Genomic DNA, 25,986 nt, shown 5'->3' with positions numbered 1-25,986 from the left:
AACAGAGATCACAAGTAGGCAGAGAGGCAGGCAGAGAGAGAGAGGAGGAAGCAGGCTCTCCGCTGAGCAAAGAGCCCGATGCGGGACTCGATCCCAGGACCCTGAGATCATGACCTGAGCCGAAGGCAGCGGCTTAACCCACTGAGCCACCCAGGCACCCGAGTTTCAGATTCTTAACAGCGGTCAGGAAAACAAGCTGTGAAAAGGGGTTATACAATCTGGCAGAAGTGGGAGGAGGTGTGTTTAAAATATATTTTTAACCAAATAAATATGTCTCTTCCTGTGTAGCTAATGCCAGGAGTTATGTGAACTAATGTTACTAAAACAGAATTACTTGTAATTGTTCTAATAGCAAACATGAGAAGGTATGACCTGTCACATCCTGGGAGCAAAATCACCCAGACACAAAGAGGAAGTGAGTAGGCTGTGCCATTCAATCAGCATTTCCCATCATGGCATAAAGGGAGTCCACTGGACCCAGACAGGGATGTAGACTCAAAGCCTATGCCTCTCGTGCTGCCACACCTCAGTTTCTGCGCCCAGAAAATAAGGCGATCACATCAGAGACCCAAGGTCCTGAGAATAATCATCCCAGCCTGACTTACTGAGGATCAAGGATGCAGGAAATACAGCCCACCCCAAAGGTCTTCCGACAGTGTTCAAACACAGGGGCTGAAGTAGCTGGTGAGGCTGTTGCTGAAGGAAAGTGATTTTATATACTGTTCAGTCCAAATTCGGGACCATTATAGCTTCACAAGGTCTGGAGACGGCAGAATATGTAAAAACAAATTACCAAGTCCATAGGAACTCACAGTCATGGCTACAGGAAATGTAAATGGGCATAACCACTTTGGAAAATACATTGCCATCATAAAATAAATCTGAAGAAACTGAAGTCTTCAGTGATTAAGCATTTCCACCCCTACATATAAACCCTAGTGAGCACCATGCTTTGCATGTCACAGCAAACACACATAAAAATGTATAACTGTCCAAAAACAGAAGGGGCCTCAACATCCACCAACAATAGAATAAACTGCAGTATAATCACACTAGTATCCTAACATCAATAAAAAAGTACAGACTAACATAGAAAAAAACTAAGAAATATACTATTGTTGCAGAAAAGTCACAAAAGAGTTCACAGAATATGTTTTGGTTAATACGAAATTTTACAAAGTGAACAGCTAAGGCATACTATTTAAGAACACATAGGTAGTAGAAATTTAAGGAAAAGCAAGGAAACAGTTACTCTACAAGTGGGCATCATTTCTCTAGGACAAAGAGGAGACCATGAATGGAGCTACTTCTGAGGTCCAATGGTGCCTATATCTCCCCACCAACACACACAGGAAGCCGTGTTTAAGGCTCACCCTAGGACAATTAAAACAGAATTTCCAGGTTTGGGACCCAAGCCTTACTTTTTCCCAAAGATTCCCAAGTGATTCTAATACAACACCAGAGTTAAGATCTGCTACTTTGTCTAAGTAAGTGGTTAACAAAATACCTGGCAATACTTCCTTTTTATACCACCGTCTTCCCTATCCTCTCTTAAGATCTATTAGCTAAAAATTTCAACAACGAATAATAACAAAAAAAAGTTTGTGACTTTCACAAGTTATTCTTAATCTACAATACTTGCTCCCAAACCAAGATATATCCTTAAACTGTAAGCAAAATATTAAAGATAAGTGTGAGTGGGCAATAATCTAGAAACAAATGCTTTTATTCTATTTTTTGAGATTTTATTTATTTGACAGAGAGAGACACAGAGAGAGAGGGAACACAGGCAGAGGGAGTGGGAGAGGGAGAAGCACACTCCAGCCAAGCAGGGAGCCGATGTGGGGCTTGATCCCAGGACCCTGGAATCATGACCTGAGCTGAAGGCAGATGATTAATGACTGAGCCACCCAGGTGCCCCGGCAAATGCTTTTAAATGCAGTTTAATTCAGGAGTACTTCTACTTTGTAGGATATACTGATGTTTCACAACAATTAAGTGGAGCCGTTGAAATGTATTCAATAGTGTAAGTCTCAATTTTTGCATCTAAGTCATTCAGTAGACAAACACTAAATGAAACTAGTATTCAATGCCAGTACTATATGCCAGATCTTGTAGATGTAAAGATTATCTTTGAATACCATATTGCCGCCCACTTTTCTTTGGAATAAATATCCGGCCCATGAAACCACTGACTGATGAGTTGCAGCTCTAGGCATAGACATAGAGTATGAACAGAAATAAGGAAAGTATTGGACCTACTACCTCCCTCATGTATGATGACTTGAAAATTGAGATGTTTATCCAATGGCAAAGTGATGAGGAAAAACTAAAGAGAATGAAAAAAATATTTTATGGAACACAGAAGAGAATATGTGGTATGAGCATCACATACAATCTCCTATTTTTTCAGGACTCTCAGTGAAATAGGAGAGATCATGTACTATGGCATCTTTCATTCAAGTGGTCTAATCAGGGCTTTGGTGCATTAAAAAAAATCACTTCTCCACTGAGAAGATCAGAGGTTGTTAAGTCCAAAATGGAAACTGAAAATATCAACAGTTTCATAGGAAAGGTATTGAAACAGAACGGCCAAAGGAGCACAATACCAACATGGCAGGTATGGCTGGACAGTAAAAGCAATGGGAGAAGAAGAGAAGTGCAACAAGCCCAAGGGTGGGTTCTAGCTTCCTGATATGTCTTTTCTGCAGCAGGCATATTTGAGACACTCAGATGACAACTCCTGACTGCAAGTCTGGGAAAACACCAATGACACAGTTTCATTCCATCAAATTCACATTGCCGTATGTGATGCTAGAATGCAGTTTATGGAGTTTGCCTCTCTTTTAGGCTGGATATACTTTATTTTACCTTGTGGAACTAGTACTAAATCAGTTGAAACATTAAGAAGTCCTTATCGGGGCACCTGGGTGGCTCCGTGGATTAAAGCCTCTGCCTTCGGCTCAGGTCATGATCCCAAGGTCCTGGGATTGAGCCCTGCATCAGGCTCTCTGCTCAGCAGGGAGCCTACTTCCCTCTCTCTCTGCCTGCCTCTCTGCCTACTTGTGATCTCTATCTGTCAAATAAATAAATAAAATCTTAAAAAAAAAAAAAAGAAGTCCTTATCAGAACTCAAAGATGGCAATCCAATTTCTGGCCTGCACTATCTGGGGACATGTCAAGACTAAACTATGCAATGTACACATCAATAGAATCTATTAAGAATCTGGTCACAAGGGCGCCTGGGTGGCTCAGTGGGTTAAGCCGCTGCCTTCGGCTCAGGTCATGATCTCAGCGTCCTGGGATCGAGTCCCGCATCGGGCTCTCTGCTCAGCAGGGAGCCTGCTTCCTCCTCTCTCTCTGCCTGCCTCTCTGCCTACTTGTGATCTCTGTCAAATAAATAAATAAAATCTTTAAAAAAAAAAAAAAAAAAAAAAAAGAATCTGGTCACAATACTGCATAGTGCAAAGGCAGACAGACAGAAGAGTTGAAAGATCTGGATTTGAACACTTACAGAAATGTAGCTGTGGAAAGACCCCTTAATTCTCAACCTTTAAGGGGCTTAATGGAGAAGCTGAGTGTTATCTTCCCAGCCTACTACCCAGAAGTGTCAGAGGGACATAATGAAAATACCATATAAAACAAGGTTGTCAAGAACTATGAAAGCCAGTATTGGGGGGACTTCTCAGTAGTATACATTTGTCTGATATTTTCCACACAAAAAGTACAACTTTCACTAGGTAGAGACATGGTTTACTCCAAAACAGTTTTCCTCTGGTTGTAATTTAAAAGCATAATTGAAGGCAACCAGATGTCTGCTTAGGAGGCACTATAATTGCATCTGTGTAAGATAACAGATGTGCCATTGAGACACATGTGTGTCAGCCCCACGCCTTGGGCAGCAGGCAGTCATTAGGCGCCATAAGCAACAATTGTTATCATACCTACTTTCCAGTTTGTGCATTAGATTTTTTAAAATCATTTGTTAATACTTCTTTAAGCTCTGGTTTGTGTCCACCATTTATTCATTCATTAGATATCTGCTGACAGCCTACTATGCACTGAGCATTCTTTCCCCTCACTTCACAGCATAGCCTATGGAATTGCCAGGCATCCTCCCAACTGAGCCTTCAGGAACCCCATTCTGTTTGGAAGACAAATAAAAATATACTGCAGTCTAATTTTTTTAAGCTTTTATTTATTTATTGGACAGAAAGAGAGCCCAAGTAGGCAGAGCAGCAAGCAGAGGGAGAAGCAGGTTCCCCAATGAACAGGGAGCCCGATGCAGGGCTTGATCCCAGGACCCTGGATCCCAGGACCCGGGGATCGTGACCTGACCGAAGGCAGATGCTTAACAACTGAGCCAGCCAGGTGCCCCGCAGTCTAATTTTATTACTGACAAGCAGAAAAAAGAATAGACTCCTCATAGCTTAGCAATGGCCTTTTGAAATCTGCACTGAGAATCTGAACTGAACCCCAACCAGGAAAGCGACTTCTCATCTGAATGAGAAGGCATGAGTGGCAGGATCCACTCACTGCCCTTACACTGGAAGCCAGAGTCCCAAGTCCAAACGGCTAGAGTGAGAAATAGTCAACTCCATGGTTATGAGTTACAACGTCAGTGGGAAATCTCATCCCATCCCTTAACAGGAGGTGAGCAGAAGAGGAAGGGAGAGGGGATAAGCAAACAGGAAATAGGTGTTGAAGGTGCTCCCTACCTGGGATGAGGCTGAGGGTGGGGAGGTTAGAAAAAGGTCACAACTCTCGGTGGGCAGCTGTCCCATATGAATAAAAGCAAAGAAGTAAACCACCACAACTTCCTTTTTATTTAATTCTTATTAGGTGCCAATGACTTTACATTCCTTTACAGTCCTTGTTTCCATCTAACATTTAGGAAGTAACTTACGTGTATTATCTTATTTGATCCCGACAGTCAATGCACGAGGTAAAGCCTATGATCATCCCCATTTCACAGGGGCAGAAACTGAGTTCTGATACCATCAAGCAACTGCCCAAGCTCACTCACCACATGAAGCATTGAGGCTCTGAACTCAGACTCTTCCACCTCCAAAAACTAAAATTCTTACAGGCAAAGAAATAGTTATGTCAAAAATAGCAAAAACAAGGGCAGTAAAGACAGAACCTTGAACAAGTCAACAAAATGAGTGAGGAAACCAAACAGAAGGAACTAAGCCACTCCAAAACAAACTAAACCAATCCTAAGGGCTGGGCTTACCAGACTCTGCACATGTCAGCCTGATAGGTCACCGTGCACACACACAAACACACACACACACACACACACACACACACACACACACAGTACAGTCTCATGACAAACCTGCAAAATAAAAGTTGCAATAGCTACAAATCTAGGACAGGGAAAGCAGCTATGTGGGAATCATTATGAACCAGGACCTAGGGCAGGATTACAAAAGACTGGGGGTGACGGGTGGTTCTACCTATGTCGGCCTCAGGGCACATAAATGCCCACCTCTTATAGAGTCAAGACAAGGCCTTTCACAGTTCACTTGGCACCCATAGAGTAGAGCACTTCCAAAGGATCTGGGTTGGTCGTTTCCCTAAGAACATCTCATCGCTTCTGTCTGCCTCACTCTACCCACCCTCTTCGCAAGGCTCTCCTACATATCTCTTCAACCATCAGCCTTTAAACCTGTAAACATAGGTAGTTTCAAAGCCAATTATTTATTTTTTAGACCAAGTAATACATGGATAGCTGCCAGCATTCAAATACTCTGACATCTAAGAAAAAAGTAAAAATTTTAATTTTTTGCCTTAAGTATTAACAGAATCCTTGGATACTGTTATTTGAAAATTCAAGTCTGGTTCCCTGAGTGCAATTAAAAACTGTCATATGCATCTTATTGGGTTTATAGGGTTTCCAGGGGAAAGAAGAACGGGTGGGACATGGCTACCCGGAGGGGAATTCCAAAACCTTCCACCATCCTGAATCCCTTGAAGAGTACGTTATGATAGGCTATTTGAAAAAAATAAGAGCTTCCAATTACTTTGTTTTCCTTGAAAATTATGAAAGAGGGTGAAAGTAACCTGAATACAACCTCTGTTCTCACATCAGAGGATGTGAGAATAAATATTTAATTCTCAATTCCAATCTAAGGGCCATTGGTGCCAGATAAAAGTAGGAGACTTATTTTTTAGGGTAAACTTTAAGCTGCCTTCTCATCTTTAAAGTGTAACACCTTAAAGAGAGAATGTGGTTAATGAGTTTAACTGAAAAATAAATTCAAGTTATTTAATGACACACTCTTTCTCCTTGAGAGCTCAATTCCATATAAAATTCATTACTGCCAGAAAACCCATTCCTTAAAAATGAATGGCTAAAAATGGGATGGAAGACAGAGAAAACGTTTTTTAATTATTAAAGATTTAAGACTTCACAAATGATGACTATTTGAGTACCTGCCTAAGTAATGTGTAACAATGGTATCAATTTAACATGGAACCTGTTCTAAAAAACATTCTCTCCACCACTAGCATTCACACACTAGGTTACCTTAGCAACGGAAGGAATAGATTCCCAGCTTAAAATGTCAGAAAAGGAAGTGTGGAGAGGTTTGTTCCAGGAGATACCATCAAAAGCAACAGAAGGCTAAAAAGTAATATTGAGTGTATATGTAACTGATTGAAAAATGTCAAGATTTCCAAGAAAAACACTCAAAACCTCAGCATTAATTGGTACCTGTCATGCACTAATTTCAAAACTCCTCAATTTTAAACAGAAATTTTAAACAGAAAACTTGTATTTTATAATAAATCTGTCCTTTGTGGATTTCCTAACCCCTGGGAGGACACCCGCTGATGTTATTTCAAATTTGCTGTCCAGTACAAAGCTTTGGGTCAGAAAAACAAAGCTGACATTTCACAGTCTGCAGGACAGCAAGTCATTCTTATAGTTTAATATGCCATCCCCTAGCTAATAAGACCTAGAACATAAGTTAAGGCCAACCAACAAGGCATGCTACTGAGCCTTGCTTTATTTTTTTCTATTTATACAGCCAGCAAATTTTACTCAAGGATAAAAACAGCAGCCAAGCTCTATTTCAAGTGTTACTCAAATCTTGCTTCTTACTAGTGACAGTTCTCTTTCCTCTATTCAAAGAGAGGTCAACAGATATTTTCCTTTGTCAAACATTGCTGGCCCACACGTTTCCTTCTGCTGTTGCCTAGAAAGAAGGTGAAGACTCTGGGTGTGTGGCCTGAAGCACCACGTAGATGTCACAGAAAACTGGCAGTTCCCACTTAGTCTTTAGTTATGAACAATTACTTCTCACTTAATGGTCTCCTGAGATAAAAAGCAATATAACTGCACTTTAAACGCCTTAGGTAACACTAAACAAGACGTATTTTTTTTTTTTAATTTTATTTATTTATTTGACAGAGGGAAAGCACACAAGCAGGGGAAGCAGCAGAGGGACAGGGAGAAGCAGGCTCCGCACTCAACAGGGAGTCCGATGTGGGACTCACTCTGAGAACCCAGCACCGGGGATCATGACCTGAACTGAAGGCAGATGCTTACCCGAATGAGCTACCCAGGTGCCCCCAATTAAGACACATTTTAACAATTGTTGAATGACCCCCACTTTTATAAAATTTCTTCCAAAGTTCTTTTGGCCTTCTGCATTTTTTCCCTTTTCCCCCCGTAAGTTGTAAAGTGTAGAAAAGCAAAGATTCCCCTTCCATAGGAACTAATTTATGAAGACCCTATTAATAAAATAGACCATCATGCTAACCACCCTTCTTAGTAACAGCATGATATATCCATTAAACTCGTGGTCCCTGACAAGGTTTCCACTTTTCCTCTAAGTCAATATTAATTACAATGTAACTTGTTTTTGTACAGACTAATACTACTTCGACTTGCCCTCACAGTATGTAGTCTCAACTAATAAATTTCTTAAATTTCTCAATTCTCAAGTATTCTCATCTTTGAAAGCAGTAATTATATTAATCATCTAAGGCAATTTCAGCGGGTTCTACCACTTCCACCCATTACTTTTTTTATACTTCATTATTTTTATTAACATATAATATATTATTTGCCCCAGGGGTACACGTCTGTGAATCATCAGGCTTACACACTTCACAGCACTTACCATATAGCACATACCCTCCCCAATGTCCATAACCCAGCCACCCTATCCCTACCCCCCTATCCCCTGGCAACCCTGTTTGTTTTGTGAAATTAAGAGTCTCTTACGGTTTGTCTCCCTCCCAATCAATTTTAGAGACAGCTCCAGAAAGAGAAGGAGGATCCCTAAATACAGCAATTGTGTTTAGGTCCAAGACAGCCCTGCTGAAAAGTTTCACAAGCTCAGCTGGCTTACCCTAAAAATTTCTTTCACTCACTGAATCAGATATAAAGGCAAGAGTCAAGTTTAACTCTTTTCACTTGATGAAACAATCTACCAGATAAAATTTAATTTATTTAAAAATTATATTATGTATGCCCTGCAGATCCAATTCATGATATCACTTTTCTTAAAAGTTCTTGACATCAGGGCGCCTGGGTGGCTCAGTGGGTTAAGCCGCTGCCTTCGGCTCGGGTCATGATCTCAGGGTCCTGGGATCGAGTCCCATATCGGGCTCTCTGCTCAGCAGGGAGTCTGCTTCCTCCTCCCTCTCTGCCTGCCTCTCCATCTACTTGTGATTTCTCTCTGTCAAATAAATAAATAAAATCTTTAAAAAAAAAAAAAAAAGTTCTTGACATCAAAAGGAAATGATATTTAAGTAACAGAATGGAGTTGTTACCTAATGCTATAGCAGTAATCATTTTGCAATATATAAGTGTATAAAATCAACATACTGTACACCTAAAATGTACATAATATTGTATGCCAACTATGTCTCTAAAAGCTGGCAAAAAAAAGATTGAGTTATGTTTTCATAATCATTATAACAGGGTTCCATCTTTTCCATAACTAAAAAATTTGTGCCTATAGAGACCTCTGAATGTATGAAATATTTAACATAGAGAACTGCAGAAAACTCCAAATTCACTTTTTGTAATAATTTACTTTGGCAAAAATGTCTTAAGTCTGTAAACTGTTGCTACATACTGGTTTGTAAATGTGAATATACACTGAGAGAGGTAGTCTTTATGACTTTGTTAGTTTTTTAACATAAGTGGGTTCATTTCTCTTCCATCAGAAAGCTCAACCAGGGCAACCTCTACTTATGCCATAGGTTGGGCTAAGAGCTATTATGTTCCTAAAGGCAATGTCATCAGTCCTCTGAAATGGTATCTGTAGTCCCTTTGGGCTCTTTACTCAAATGGTGACCTTCTCATGGAGACCGCAAGCTTGGTGCTAGTCAGGCATGTCAAGCTTCTGGGAACACAAGTGAAATAATATGGTTGAGCAGGAAGGGAAAACTCACAAGTTACATGAGTTCCAAGGAAATGAAACAAAATACCTTATGCCAGTTAATCTAATTGTCAGAATTATGCCTATCTCTGAGAAATATTGCTCTGTCCAAAAAAAAAAAAACAAGCAATGTACCCAAAACAAAAAAAAAGATAAACTGTGACATTTTATTGGATATATTATTCTACTCCAAGTTTTACTGTAAATATGGGGTCCTAACATCCTGCAAGAGCTTTTTATCATGAAAGCTATTTCAAAGAACTGGGCTTAATTTTATAAAATTTTAAATCCAATTTTACTTATGGCACAAGATTAAATAAAACCAGCGATATTTCCTTCCCTAGAACGTATAATAAAGTTGCCTCGTGAGTAATGATGGGTAAGAAGCAGGGCCAAGAAAAATCTCTGCTTTTCTTGATGAGACACAACACTCTGCTCAGCCTGGCCCTTCTCCAGGATCTCAGGCCTTCCTGATAATGCACAGTGATTGAAAAGGCAAAAAGTGAGAGATTATAAAATGCCAAAGGCAAGGAAACGCACTCAGGCTTCCTACTAAGGCTTCCATCAGACTCTTCCAAGACAGAGTCATTACAGACATCAATTAATACTCATTCAGCACATCCACTTAGCCCACCAAAAAAGCATAAATAAGTAAACCCAAAGAATTTGAAACACAAATGGTGAAGCTTTAAATCGTTTCTGGATAAGTATTAGGAGAAATAATTGCTAGGAAAAAAACTGCTTTCCACTTTTGATGCCACTCTCATGTAACACGCAGTAAACTCCAGTGGGCCATATGCCACCATTTCTTTTCTTATCTTTTCTTTTTTTAAAGATTTTATTTATTTGACACAGAGAGAGTGGTCACAAGTAGGCAGAGAGGCAGACAGAGAGAAGCGGGGGGAAGCAGGCTCCCCGCTGAGCAGAGAGCCCAATGCAAGGCTTGATCCCAGGACCCCGAGATCATGACCTGAACCAAAAGCAGAGGCTTAACCCACCAGGCGCTCCATATGCCACCGTTTCTTAGGGTGCTGTTATCTCACTACCTTAAAGACAAGCAGCACCAGCACAATAGGTTCATTAGCAGAGGACGAGCTGAGCATGTACAAGAGTCTCGACTTCTCACAGTTTAGTAGAGTTTCTACTAACTGAAAAAGAGGGACCACACTGTGGACATAGGAGACTCCTGAACGCTCCTTCTCTCATGGCGGCACCTAATGTATGGTGTCACACACAGCAATTCTCTGAGAGAACTCCAGGAACTCAGTGAATGACTTCTCTCATACGCATGGTCAATGTGGAAGCACCACATCAGAATGGGCACAAAAGGCTGAGACATGCTCACCATAAACTCCCCCCGGCACAGCGCCGTACAATCCTCAGCTCCTCCCTGAGGAATGAAAGGTTTGCATCACATCTAGCACCCCAACTCTGGAAGACTTCACCAAGCTGATAGCCAGGGGACAATACATCCAAGAATTCCGCAGGACTAGAGCAAAGAAGTAGTTCTTAACAGGCAGACAAGCACTCCCCGAGACTATCCCCTCAGGGTATAACATAGAGGAACCAGGCAGAAAGACATATCTCCCAGTCTTTTCTTGGAAGGGATTTGACTGCCTACTTTATAAACTGCTGCTTAAAGGTCCATTTGCTCATTGGCATGTATCTAGGATGTGACTGTGATCCTCCCTGGACCCCAAGGGAGCCAATGGGAAATCCCCCAACCCCTTCTGGGTTTGCTTCATTCCAACAATAGGTCCAGGTCACCAGCATCTCTCTGTAAGCAGCTTGTAAATACATCTGGTACCCCCGGTTTTATAACTGCCACCTAAGGGACAGCGTTCCAGACTGCCTCGCTCTGATAGCCAATGCGGTTTGCCTTCATGAGTCCTGCAGGACTGTATTGAATAAAGAAGTAATTGTTGCTGGGACACCTGGGTGGCTCAGTTGGTTAAGCCACTGCCTTCGGCTCAGGTCATGATCCCAGGGTCCTGGAATCGAGGCCCACATCAGGCTCCTCGGTGGGGAGCCTGCTTCTCTCTCTGCCTCTGCCTGCTTGTGCACTGTCTGTCTGTCTCTCTCTCTCTCTCTCTCTGACAAATAAATAAATAAGATTTAAAAAAAAGAACAAGAAGAAGTAATCGTTAATGGGCGTATAGAGAAACCCTGGCGGCAACTATCCCTTCAGGGTTCAGCACAGAGGGAGCAAAGAATGCTCATCTCCCACCCTTTTCCTGGAAGATATTTGACTGCATACTGTCCCAGCTTATGCCTAAGCATAGGGTTTCTAATGAGCTTATATCTGAGTTGTGAGTGAGATCTTCTCCTACAGGACACTGATGGGTCTTAGCACATCCCCAACTACTGGGTACCTCTAAGAACACAGAGAGCAAGTTGGACAATCAATAAAGTTTGAGAAGCAACCAGGAACTTGGGCTAAGCTGACCAACAAGGTTCATCTACAGGAGACCAGTTTGTCAAGACTGGGAGAGGTGTCTGTTTCATCTAATGTACAGAAACCAACATGAGAGTCAAAGAAAATGAAAAAAAAACAAAAAACAAAAAACAAAAAAAAACAGGAGAACAGGTTCCAAACAAAAGAACAAGGTAAATTTTTTAAATTTAAAAAATCAATTCTTTTTTTTTTTAAGATTTTATTTATTTATTTGACAGAGAGAAATCACAAGTAGGCAGAGAGGCAGGCATAGAGAGAGGGGGAAGCAGGCCTCCCACAGAGGAGAGAGCCTGACATGGGGCTCAATCCCAGGACCCTGACACCACGACCCAAGCTGAAGGCACAGGCTTAACCCACTGAGCCACTCAGGTGCCCCTAAAAAATCAATTCTTAATGGAGGTAAGTGATTTATCCAATACAGAGTTCAAAATAACAGTCATAAAGATCCTTTCCACAGTTGGGGAAGCAATGTGTGAACAAAGTGAAAATTTCAACAAAAAAAGGTAGAAAATATAAACAACTTCTAACCAGAAATTATAGAGCTCAAGAACATAACACATGAAATGAAAATTAAAAAAAAAAAAAAAAGATTCAACAGTAGACTAGATTAAATGGAAGAAAGGATCAGCAAACTAAGGTAGTGGAATTCATTCACTCAGAGGAGGCAAAAGAAAAAAAGTGTATTAACTCTACCTGAACACTGATGTTGTATAGAAGTTCCATTATAAGTCTAGGCTGAAGGCAATGTTACCTCCAGCACTGTAAACTGTTCTAAGAGAAAGTCTAGAGAAGTTCCTAGGAATTTTCAATTAATTTTTTTACAGTGCTCGCTTTGGCAGCACATATACAATTAATTTTTTACAATACCAAGATTTTATCCTTTGTAGCTTCATTTGTCCAAACCAAGTCTAATTTGCATTTGTACAAATTTTCCATCTTGTATATGTACATACAATATACTCCATATATTAAAATCGATTCACATATGCACATGAAAGTCAACTTTTACTGAGAACTTAATATACTCAGAGACTGTTAAAGAAGATTCACTGCATATTATCTAATTTAATCATTACAACAAGCTGATGAGAGGGATACTATAAAGCTTCATTTCAGAAGTTAAAACATTATGACACAAGAAGTAAAGTAACTTGCCCAGTAAGCCCCATAGCAACAGGATCAGGATTTGAACCCAACTCCAAAACATAGATTTCCAATGACTATGACACTAGAATTGTTCTCCCATAAAATATATCTCATGCAAAGTAAAGAACCTCTTACTGACATAAATTTGCCTACTTTAAGGATATGGATAAACAAAAGTCATGACCAATGAAAACTTAGAAAACACAAATACATTTCTAAATAGCAATAAAAATGGCAGTTGGGTGACCCTTGCCAACTTGGCAGTTAGGCTACTGTTCACCCAACTTACCTGGCTATGTATATCTATCAGCAATGACTGTGCAGACATCTACCCCCAACACAGAAAATGGTACGCATGTATTATTGTCAGTCCAGAGAACTAAGATTTCTTAATTCATTCCTAAATTGTAGGATGAAAACATAGCATGTGTGTAACAGGAATCCCATTTTAAAGGCTCTTAGTTTAAGTTATTCATGTGCAGTAATTAAGTCCCATAACCTTCAACAATTTGTCATCTGCAGAGGCACAGCTTAGTCCACTGCTGACTCCAAGCTGCTATGCTGAGGGAGGCAGTGGGCTAGGGAAGGAGCCCTGCTTCTGACTTGCATCTACTGCTCCCGGAGGCTTAGGGGCATTTTACTTGTGGCTTTGCGTACAGTGACTGGAGAAAAAGAATGAAAACTTTATGCCTTTGTCAAAATGAATCTGCCTTCCAAAAAGTAAAATACACTCCAATATTAGTTTAAAAAAAAAAAGAAAGGTTAGGAGGCTTAAGAAAATAAAGTTCCTTAGTCAGAAAACATACATATATACACAAATCACTACATATGTGAGTACATTCATGTATATCAACATACATGTATATGTACATGTATGTGTGAGCATATGGGGACACGCATGTATACGTGTGTGTGTGAGAGAGAGAGAGATAAATTTCCTTAGCCAGAAAACATGTACTTTTTTCATATACATATGAATTGTAATAGTGCTATCTAGGTATTGTGACTTTCTTTTAAAGGTCCCAAAATACAACTTGCATTCATACCACAAATACTTCTTGAACACTTGATATGTTCCAAGCCATCTTGGAGGTCTTGGAGATACTGGTGAGGAGAATGGATACCACCTAGTCCCCAGGGTACCTACCCTTCATACATATCAAGCAGCCACTATAAAGCCCAGTACAGCACACAGGAGTCAGGCCTGGCTCAACGATGAACTAGGATTGTAAACTGTCTCATCCAAGTTCTTCAGCAATAAGAAACATCTTCCATTTCTCAAGAGGGTTTTACTAGAACCCTGACTGAAAGAAACAAATGGAGATCTTCTCTGTGTGTAGCATAGGGCCTTAAGATTCTGTTTACAAAATGCATATCCCTTTACCTCGATTAGCCCATTTAATCTTATCCAATTTAATTTAAGCCAATCTGTAATCAGGAAGTAGAAATTCTTAAAAACAGCATTATCCAATAACTAGTCACACAAAAATAGAGAAAGACAGAAAAATTATATGCGTTCAATAAAATACAAAATACCATCAATTTCTGATAAAATCTTGTGATTTGTAATCAACCAAAGAAGTATCTATTGAACAGTTTGCCCTCGAGGCTTGTGTGGACTTCCACAAAACATCCCTCTTTGTTCACACACAAATTCCACGTGATTGATGGTAAGTCTATTCAGTCTCCTAAAAAACAGGGGCCACCCAGAGTTTTCTCCTGAAGTTAATACAAATGTTCGAATGCTCTCAGTGACACTGGCATTTTAAAGATGTCAATATACCAGTTTTATTTCCCGCATGCCACATTTGTTTGCAGTGCTCCCACAGAGCTGGCCGCCTGTTACTCCTGATTGCTGCCTGATGGCCCAATAGGGCCAACAGAAGTAGAGCCACAGTCCAAAGCAGCTGGCTCAAGAGCTTGCCACCAAGAAATGGTCCTTCCCTCCTTGAGGCAAATCTCTTCATCACCCGGAAGAGAGCCAGATAGCGTCACCCAGTCCAGGGATGAGGGACTCAGGTCTCAGGCAACATTGTCCCATTAGAATAAGACTCAGGACAAAAATGGGCACAAACATGAACCCATGGAGACAGACAACAAGTTCTAAAGCACATTCTCAACTTCACACCGAGGAAAGATATCTGAATTTTCTGGTGAAGACCCACCTTCGAGTGAAGAAATTCCCAACACTGTCCACTCAAGAGGCAACTCCAGATGGGTCAGAGCGAGCACGAACTCTTCGTCCAGGGCAGGCAGGGCTCCCACCGTCAGTGCAAATGGAGTCAGCAAGGTCTGATGACTGTCGGCTGTGAGGCGATCAGCTTGGGTGACCAGCAAACGAGCCAGCCGGCAAGCCATGGTGTCCACATAAGTCACTGAGCCGGAGCCCATGGTCACGGGGGAGTAACCTTCTGAGCAGAGGCACACAGACACTGTCACCGTCTCCTGAAGCCCATGGCCTGGACAACAAGACAGTAAACAGTTCACCTAGAGCCTACAGGAGATGCTCGCCCCATGTCCAAGTCAGGGGTCACCAGATTCACTGCACTGCGAAAGGAGACCCCGTGCTCCCGGAGAGCAAGGCAGAAAAGGAATGCAGCCAGTTTTTTTTTTGTTGTTTTTTTTTTAAGATTTTATTTATTTATTTGACAGAGATCACAAGTAGGCAGAGAGGCAGGCAGAGAGAGAGGAAGCAGGCTCCCTACTGAGCAGAGAGCCTGATGTGGGGCTCAATCCCAGGACCCTGGGATCATGATCTGAACCGAAGGCAGAGGCTTTAGACTACTGAGCCACCCAGGCACCCTAAGTTTATCTTTAAATGCTGCCCTGTTTGTGGGGCCAAATTAAAGCAGATTCCATCTTCTTTCAATGACTCCTGATTTTTAAAAAAGTAACTTTTACGAGTTCTGAGCATTTCAATGTCTATTCTCCTATCATCATCAAATGTCGTTATTTGGCAAGTTCATCCTCTTCGAGGCCTTTGCCCTTTTGTCCTCTGCCACTTCCTCCTATGTCTTGTATTTTTATGTATTGTTTTCAATAACAGTTTCATAAAGTAGCTCCAAAGAGCTCCCTTGAATGTGATTAAGGGTGGGTGAAGAGAACTCAACAGAAGTACGTAACCAATGTTGTTCATTGCCCCCACTCCTACCACTTCTGAGAATGGCTTCTGTGTCTTGGCGGTGTTAAGAATTCTGTTGTGGCTGGTTATCTAATCCTGCCACCTGTCCTTCCCTTTTATAATCTTCTTTCACTTGGCCAAGGTGGGTGAACAACTAGCCAGATACATTTTATGCTGCACTTGCCAGGATACCCAGGAATCAGTACCACCAAACTGCTGTGATTACTACAGTCACAGCCAGACAGAAGAAGGGTTAACATTCAGCTACCACTGGCCCCCAAGCAAATGGCTAATAGGATCCTTCATAGGAACAAGAGCATCCCAGCTCACTAAGCGATAACGACTGTCACGCTCACACCACCTCTTCCAAAATGACCCAATGGTCCAGGCACAGAATTCAGCCCTCCATCCCCAGACTATACACTTCCAGGACAGACTACAGAAATCCACTCTACATTCTTCTGAAAGGTTACCCTGGGAAAGCTGTAACAGGAGAGAGACATTTAATAAGGTTCAGAAACAAGGACTGTCACCCATCTATACGAAATCACCTTTGTTAAAATCAAAGGCGAGAACCCTCACTTTGCAGTAGGCCATGATGTCATCAAACAGATCTTCTTTAACACACAAGGACTAGAAGGAGACTCACCCATACATCCAAGTAAAGAAAATGATAAAACTTTTGATACTGGGATTGGCACTTCAGTTATTGTTTTCATTCTTCCTCCATAAGAGGCTTTGTAAAAGAAAACCAAGAGGGAGAAACAAAAGGCAGTAAAAACATAAAGGCCAAAGCCAAAAGGCTGAGGCAGAAGAGACAAAGCTGAAGTGACTCTGTGCCATTAATGAGGTCTACTTTTTTTTTCTTGTCAGTATGGTAGTTACTAGGCCAAATAGAGAAGTGTTGAAAATTACTCAGTTTCTATATGTTTCGTACGGCCTGGGTCTGGTTTTCCACTATTGCTCTCAACTAGTTGTTTAAAGTTGTTCAACTTAATTTAGAATTTGAACACAGATGTAATTCAGAAAAAAAAAATTTTGGTTTCCAAATTACATACAATGCTTTGGTTTTCATTGCACATTATACTCATCACTCTTTATGGATTACATTATATTCTGTAAATTCACCTACAACCATGCACCTGATGTATGCCTGGATTACCAATGAAAATATACAAACATCCAGAGGCAGAGCAAAAGAATGGTTGGTTAATATTTATTACTTGGCTACTTGTGTATTCACAGAAGGAAAGTTTGGGGCATCTGGGTGGCTCAGTTGGTTAAGCATCTGCCCTCGTCATGATCCCAGGGTACTAGGGTCGAGTCCCATATTGGGGTCTCTGCTCAGCGAGGAGCCTGCTTCTCCCTCTCCCTCTGCCTGCTGCTCTGTCTACTTGTGCACACTCTCTCTGTCAAATAAATAAATACAATCTTAAAAAAAAAATAAGGAAAGGTGAACTTTAATCATGCCCAACTGACTCTGTAAAATGTGTTAACTTGTATAGAAAGCATTACATCAATTACAGCAGCATGTTTAAAAACATGCTCATGGTCTCAGAAATGGGGCAACAGGTTGATCTGATGTACAAGCCCAGGTAGGGCTGACAAGCCTTTGTACATCCCTGCAATTTTATGTCTGTGTTGTTTGCATGTTTACTATCCGCCTATACTGCAGAAGCACTTAGAAACATCTTCCCTCTAAAAATGAGGACAATCCCACCCTTCAAAATACTGAAGGTTCCCTACATGCTGCAATTTAGAGGACCTCAAAGACCCCTAGTTAAGGAAAACTAACCCATCAATAAACCAGAACAACAAAACCCTCCCATCCTGTAAGTAATAATATCTTCATTACGCCTCTGGACTACAGCTTCATGTCTCTGACAGATAACCCACAGCCCAGTGAAAATATGCAACTGATGCTGACAACTATTAGCTCTTAACAAACATTGGCATGAAATATTAATGAGTCATCTGTCACCATGGTAACTGAAAAAGAATGTAAGAGAATGACAAGTTTCTGAACATGAACATTTTGGTGGTGAGAAGAGAAAGTTCTGGAGCCTGAGATCCAGGAAGGAAGAGTCTGGATACACAGAGGCCCAAGGAAAGAACCCAGCCTCCAAAAGGAGCAAGCAGGAGAGCGGTGAACACCGGGGCTGCCAGACTGACCACAGGGGAAGGAGGGAGAGAGAATGACAACCTGTTGCCAACGTCTCAGTTCTGCCTGAGCCATCCCTGGCCATAGTCCCTGGGACAACAGGTGATACCAAGACAGAGAGACTCCTCCATTGGACTACACTCAAAGCATAGCCGACTTTCTAAGTTGGGTGCCATCAGTAGGATGGGCCTGCCCAGTCTCAGCAAGGCAGACACAGCCAAAAGAGGCTCATAAATAAGATGACCCAAGTGTCAGTGTCCTCATGGGCTCTGTCCCTTCCCCGCCTCCTAGACCCGTGCGCCACAGCAGGCCCCCACTCGCCCCGCCACTCTCACACACACCCATCTCACTTTGCAGCACTGTTTACTTTCTCCTCCTGGTCCTCTTCCCAGTCTAGGTCCCTGGAGGACAGATGCTTCCAGACAGATCTGCAGAGTAAAGACTACACCTCACCTGGAATGCTAGACTGGAGAACATTATCCTCAGCGCGTTCAGCAATCACGATGTGTCTCTGATGAGATCCGCTGTAAATAAAGTAAAACTCGGCATCTTTAGGAAGATACACATTTTTGCCAAACTTTGCATAGACGGTCTTCTGCCCCTAAAAAAAGAAAAAAGAAAAGAAAAAAATGAGTAAGTTGAGGCATCATCACACCTTCTTGTCCTGGCTCTAAATAAATAAATAAATAAATAAGAAGGGCGAGGATCCAAAACAATGTTATTTGTGACACTGAGATCATGTGGTTGACACTCAAATATCACAAATCCTCCTTCCCAACAGCAAACACTTGCAATGACAGAGAGATGCTTTCTGACATTTGACAGTATGGTGTGAGAGCTGGTTTGTTCTGTTCTGAAGGCTGAAGAAGTCCAGAGCACAGGGAAGAAAGTTTTTAAGTTTACTAGCTATATAAATGGGACTGAACTTTGTTGTCTTATATTTCATTTGAATTCCTACCTGATGAACATCACGGATTCCTTTTTTTTTTTTTTTTCTGTACCTGACATACCCCACAGTACCAAGGTTCAAAACAATAATTTTTAGTCATCACCTTACCCTGTACTGGATCCCAGCAGGTTGTAAGAACTTGAACTATTCACACACTGTGCCCAATAAACAGCTCCACACGCTCCCACCCTTGCTGTGCCATTTCCAGTTGCTATTTGTCTTCTCTGAAAGAATTCCAACTCCTCTTTTGCATCCAGCATGGCCTCACACTCTCTCTTGAGAGCTTCTAGTGGGCACACACCCTGCTAAGTGCCCCAGTTCCAAGGAGAGAAGCTGCCTCACAGAGGAACGTGAGGTATGTCAAGGAAAGAAGGTATGTCAAGGAAGCATGTAGCAGGTGAGGGCTTGAACGGACGTTATCATCCAGAGGCTGTGTGGAAGGGCTAGACCTACATTGCTACAACCAAGGGAGAAGCACCGGTAGACAGGCCTGCCAGACCATCTTGAGACGCTGGAAGACTCAAAGGATTCAGGATACTCCCTCCACTCAAAAACAAAAAAGCAATATAACCAGAGTCCTCCAGGGAGATGGTACATTCCACCCAGCCCGTGGGAGTGGCAGGGAAATGGAAACTAGGAGGTGGAAAGGGTCGCCCACTTTGGAAGGCGTCCAGAGCTTGGCCCACGGCTGAGAAGCATCTGGGCTTTTGTGTGCTTGTCCAACAAAAACAAACCCTCTCTTGGCAAGTTCCTCCCCCTGTGATAGGGGAGAAAAGGAAACAAAGGAAATTCTACACAGTCTCCTTACCATCTGTTTGCCTTTGATGGCTATTATCAGCACTATATTCTGTAGGATATCAAGAAGTAGGCCAATCAGTATCAGAAAAAAAAAAAATCACTGCAGAACTCCTTTCTCCAATAATCACATGGATAGTTCATCCAAACTTTAAAAATAAAAAGGCAATGTTTTCCTAGCAGTTTGAAATCTAGCACACACAAAGCATTATCTTAAATTATGAAGTAGTATAAATACAAATTGTGGTTTAAAAAACCACTAGCTAACACAGTTTTGGATTGTCCTTTCTCTGCATGTGAGCGCATGCAAACATACACGAATGTAATCAATAGAAAACAGCATGCCAAGAATAATCCACCATATGACAGCTTCCCAAAAAAGTTCAGGAAGAGGCTCTGAAAAGCAAAAAAAAAAACAAAAAAACCCAGTAACAAATGTCTGACATGACAGAGAGGAAACTTAGATGAAATTCCATTTCCTAAAAAAGGAAGAACAGTCTGCGTTCCTCATGTTCCTGGTGACTAAAGGGACTGTTAATTGTCCACGAACAGAATCTGACCTGACTTGTCATTTTTTTTTTTTAAAGAAAACAAATTGTATCAACAGATCAAAGCTTTTCACACATCAGAAGAATATCTAATCTGTATCTAATCAAAATAACCATCACATGCCTATTTTCTTTGGTTGGGTGAACAAGGACCACAACTTGTAAAGGAGTTTAGTTCCAAGACTTTCAAAAACAATGCAACACTAAATTAACAGTTTTACAATTCAGGTGTGCCTTCCTTTTGAGTCCACACCATACACTACACTGATAAAAGAAGATAAACAAAAATAGGTCAGATATAAGACCTATGCATTAAAGTGAGATGCCCACAGTCTTAGCACTAAGGACACTAGTCAGCAATAAAACGGGTCCTCTTACTTGCTAATCGCAACGAGATCAGAAAGACACGGAAGGCATTCTGAGAGCAGGAGGGATGGGGGTGATGCAGGAATTAAGAGAGAAACTCAAAAGAGAAAAAATGGGATCGAGGGTGAGCAGGAAAGGATGACAGAAAAAGAAAATATGAATATGAAAGAACATGAACATTTTCTTTCTGGAAAGTGAATGATCCAAGGAGATTCAGACTAAGCTACACACATCAGGAGAAATGGGTTTCTGAAAATGTTCCCCAAATCCAGTACAGTATAAATAACCAGCCACAAGTTACAACTTGGGGGAGCGACTGGGGTCTTTCTAAACACTGTGGCCACTGAAAACTTGCTCTTTTTCTTAAAGGGCCACTAACTTTATTAATGGCAAGGATAAATTCCAATCTACAGAATTCCAGTGGGCTTGCACCTATTCTCCCCCTAGGATCAATTTCACACTTTTAGGCAATTAAAACTATAATCTTTCCAAAGTGAATTTACTGCCTTCAATGTCAGAATCACTCTGCTTCTATGGAGAAATACTAAACACATCTCATCATCTTTCTGTCAATTCACTATATCCCACATTTAAAAGAAACACACATTCGACCTGCAGTGTAAGAGGGTTCCCCTCTCTCCTCATCCTCACCAACATTTGTTATTTCCTGACTTGTTCATTTTAGCCATTCTGACGGGTGTGAGGTATCTCACTTTGGTATCTAACTTTGGTTTTGATTTGTATTTCCCTGATGCCAAGTGATGGTGAGCATTTTTCAGGTGTCTATTTGTAAGCTTGTACAGCCACTCTGGAAAACAGTGTGGAGGTTCCTCAAAAAGTTGGAAATAGAGCTACCCTAAAACGCTCAATCGCACTACTTGGTATTTACCCTCAAGATACAAATGTAGTGATTAGAAGGGGCAAGTGCATCCCAATAATCATAGCAGTAATGTCCACAATAGCCAAACTATGGAAAGAGCCCAGATGTCCATTGACAGATGAATGGATAAAGAAGATGTGGGGTGTGTGTGTGTGTGTGTGTGTGTGTATAAACACACACACAACTATGTATTACTCAGCCATCAAAAAATGAAATCCTGGGGATGCCTGGGTGGCTCAGTTTTTAAGTGTCTGCCTTCAGCTCAGGTCATAATCTCTGGGTCCTGGGATCCAGCCCTGCACTGGGCTGCCTGTCGGCGGGAAGCTTGCTTCTCCCCCTCCAATTCCCTTGCTTGTATTCCCTTTGTCACTGTCTCTCCCTCTCTCTCTCTTTCTCTGTCTGTCAAATAAATACATCTTTTTAAAAAAATAAGTGAAATCTTACCATTTTCAACAACGTGGATGGAACTAGAGAGTATGAGGCTAAGTGAAATAAGTCAATCAAAGAAAGACAATTTTCATATGTGACCCATATATGGAATTTAAGAAACAAAACAGAGAATCATAGGGAAATGGAAACAAGACGAAACCAGTAAGGAAGACAATCCATTAGAGACTCTTAACTGTAGGAAACAAACTGAGGGTTGCTGGAGTGGTGGTGGGTGAGCGGATGGGGTGACTGGGTGATGGGCATTAAAGAGGACACATGATATAACGAGTACTGGGTATTTTATGCAACCAATGAATCAATGAACTCTACCTCTGAAACTAATAATATATTATATGGTAATTAACTGAGTTTAAATTTTAAAAAAATTTTAAAAAACCACTAATTTTGCTGAAAATTCCAGACATAGTAAGAGGCATAACGGGCAAAGTTATTTCCCCAAATTAATCTAAACCTTTAATGTTCTCTAGCCAAAACCCAAAATTAATCTTCAAATGAAAGAAGGCTATTTTAAAGTGCATCTGGAAGAACAGATTCACAAGAATGGGAACAGTCTAGAGAAAGATAGCGCTTGAGCTGTGCAGAGTGAGGTCAGAATTTGCCCTACCACAAAGCATACCTTGCAATAAAACCATAATAATTTAAACAGTGCGACCTGGGCACGACAGACCACTGAGTATGGAGCTGAAAAGCAGACACATGGAAGTTATGTAATAAAGGTGACATTTCAAGCCAGTGGGGAAAGAATAATCGGCTCAGCAAATTGTTTTTTGGGACAACAGCTATCTATTAGCTATTAGGGGCAAAACAGGCCTCATATCACATATCTCAATTTCCAATTCAATATTGAACACAAAAATTCATAAGCACATTAAGTTAGAAGACTGTCTAAAATTTCTCAGTAAAAAAATTTTTTAAAAATTTCTCGGTATTAAACAAAACGATAGGGATAAAAGAAATCGAAATGACACCACTCCAATGTACCAACTTGTTTTCATTCCTTTATTGCCTTCCAGTCTTCGTGCAAGACACAGCTAATTCTTACAGAGCTAACCTCACAGCATAAATACACATATGGTGTTCCTATCTCTTCCAGGAAAAGTACTTTTCCACTTTCTGTTTTTTGGCACCCTTTTAAATTGCATTCCATCAAATGAGATGTTCTATATTCTCCTCTGTTACCCCTGTATTGTTGTACTTGAAGAGTGTTTCTAGCTTACAATTATAAATGATACTACAAGAAACTTTTTCTTGTGCATTATTTTATGTTTTACTATTAAGGAATAAAATTCCAGAAATGGGTCCAAAAATGTGAAAGTTTGTCACAAATCGCCAAACTGCTTTCCAATAATGTTCTATCAAATTCCATGGCCACCAGTGCTGGTCATGAGTATCATTTTCATTACAACCTTGCTAAAATTCCTATTTCCTCATTTATGGACAGCAAACAGTTCCTCATCGATTTCATTCACTTCTTCCCCCCACCCCTTAATTTATGTCTCACTTTTACTAAAGACTACTGCTAAATAGTGCCAACATTGTTAGTGGCCTGTTCAAATTACAACTTCAAGAATTCTGGTCTTCCCTTTTTTATTCACATTTGCATTCATGTTTGCCTTAAGCAGGTCAAAATTTTCACTTTCTCAAGTGAACCAGCTGAGATGAACATCACAGTCCATCCCTCTCCTCTCTGAACAGTGAAGGTGTACCACCTGTTATTCTTCTATTGGCCATATAAAAGTACTCAAATACTCCTGTAAAATCTCTGCAGGCCAGTAACATGGAAATTGGGAACAAATACTGAGGAGGAAAGCTGGACTATAACCATACTGAATACAACTTAATATAAACACACACACACACAGACGCGCACGCACACACACACAAGTTAATGAAACCAATTTACCAAGAAGCCTCCTCTTTGAGAAATTCTGCTTGTAAAACTCATCAATAATTGTCAGTCAAAGACCAAGCCTTCTGCTGAAATGCTGTGACATCTGTGGATTTTTTCTCATAGAACCAAAAAAGGTATTCAATCTTTTTGCCCCAATAAACTATTTCTTTCATCCAATTATTTTACTCTTCTTCTGAAGACATTTAAGATGGAAATGGTCAGCACTGACGTGCACATTCTAAATATTTTTTCCTTAAACGAGGTCTCTAAATACCTTGAGTAACTTGGTTAATGCCTGTATTATCCTAATCACTAAACATCCTACTGTCTTCCCTCTCACCCTCTATAGACAATATATCTACATATAATTATATCTGTTTACTAACAATGCCATTTGCTAACCAATCATCTAGTTTCTAAAATACTTGGCACAAATAGGCAATAAATACTGTAGTTTCAAATTATGACAATGAGAACAAAGTATGCATCCTTTTATAGTGGTGTTTCTTAATTTGGGGCCACAGGAAGAATCCATAAATGGGTTTCAGGAAATCTGGGCACAATTTAAAATTGTTAGCAAAAACTCTCTTTGTATGTGTATGTGCCTATTTTTCTGAGTAAAGGTTTATGGGTTTCATTGTATTCTCATACCTATGCCATTCAACTCTAACTTCTATAGAACCAAAATAATAATGGGAACATAATAAATACCATTTAGGGGCAACGGTGAACTTTTTGGGATAATAAGACATGCGCTATTATTTTTCAAAATATTCTGCACAGCCTTTATATGGGGTGATTTTTAGGGTAGAAGCATGTTAAAGGGACATGTTAACTGAGGGGTTAAATATTGTATTGCAAGTTTACTAATACATTCCATGAAAACAATTATGCTAATATAAACAAATGCTCTTAAGTGAATTATCAAATTTGATTATTTTCAACATCTGAAACTTGTCTTTACAACAAAAAATAGTAATTCGACACAGAACCTTCCCTGCAGAGGAGCATGTTAAGTGTTGTGAGATTCTTGAGAATTTTTAGAAGTATATTTTTCCATTTTATTGGTAAGTAAATAAAAGTACAGGAACCAGTTAGTATTAATTAGCTCAAGGTCCCAGAGCCAGATGGACAATAGTGAGTGTCTTGATTCCTACCCCAAACCTGCAAGTTAGGTCATCCTCTTTACATTCTTCAAGCACAATTCAAACAAAGCGCTCTGGGCATTAAGTCTTTTATTCCAAATTACTGTGTTTAAGCATTTCTTTAAACCCATGTGAGACAATGCAACACTTATTTCCACAAAGACCCTTTCAAGTAGGAATGGTTTCCATTTCAAGACAAGATAAAACAGACCATAGAAGTCCAACATTCTTGCTGGTAGCAACTAGAAAATCAAGACAGAAAAATTAAAAGGTCATATTCTTAAAGGTATCAGAAAACTGGGAAAAAGAACAAATGCATTAAAATTCCAGAAAGGGGAGAACCACTCAGAGAAGTTATGGAAGTCAGAGGACAACAGAATATTATCTTTAAAGTGATGATATAAAATAACAGAGGTCCTAAAACCCCATACCTATCAAATATATCCTTGGGCCACCCAGGTGGCTCAGTCAGTTAAGTGTCTGACTCTTGATTTCAGTTCAGGTCATGATCTCAGGGCTGTAACATAGAGTCCTGCATCAGGCTTCACACTTAGAGGGGAGTCGGCTTGAGATTGTCTTTCTCCCTCTCCCTCTGCCCCTTCCCCACCCTTCTCCCTCTCTCAAAATAAATAAATAAATAAATCCTTAAAAAGGACACTAAAATTAAAATGCTTC

The 25,986-nt window shown here is 40.6% G+C and overlaps 1 protein-coding gene across 7 annotated transcripts in view; it reads right to left on the bottom strand.

Moving 5' to 3' along the window:
• Positions 1 to 25,986, bottom strand: part of ARHGEF28 (Rho guanine nucleotide exchange factor 28) — a 317,878-nt gene that overhangs the window by 161,604 nt on the left and 130,288 nt on the right. For all 7 annotated transcript variants that reach the window (XM_059418064.1, XM_059418061.1, XM_059418063.1 and 4 more), the window contains 2 exons: positions 18,741 to 18,888; positions 15,171 to 15,464 (listed from right to left, as the gene is read on the bottom strand). In XM_059418064.1, coding sequence (XP_059274047.1) covers positions 15,171 to 15,464; positions 18,741 to 18,888 — 442 coding nt within the window. The remainder of the gene's footprint in view (positions 1 to 15,170; positions 15,465 to 18,740; positions 18,889 to 25,986) is intronic.

The sequence above is a fragment of the Mustela nigripes genome, chromosome 12 (assembly GCF_022355385.1).
Source record: "Mustela nigripes isolate SB6536 chromosome 12, MUSNIG.SB6536, whole genome shotgun sequence".
In the NCBI taxonomy this organism is placed as follows: Eukaryota; Metazoa; Chordata; class Mammalia; order Carnivora; family Mustelidae; genus Mustela; species Mustela nigripes.
This window is presented reverse-complemented; position numbering and strand designations above follow the sequence as displayed.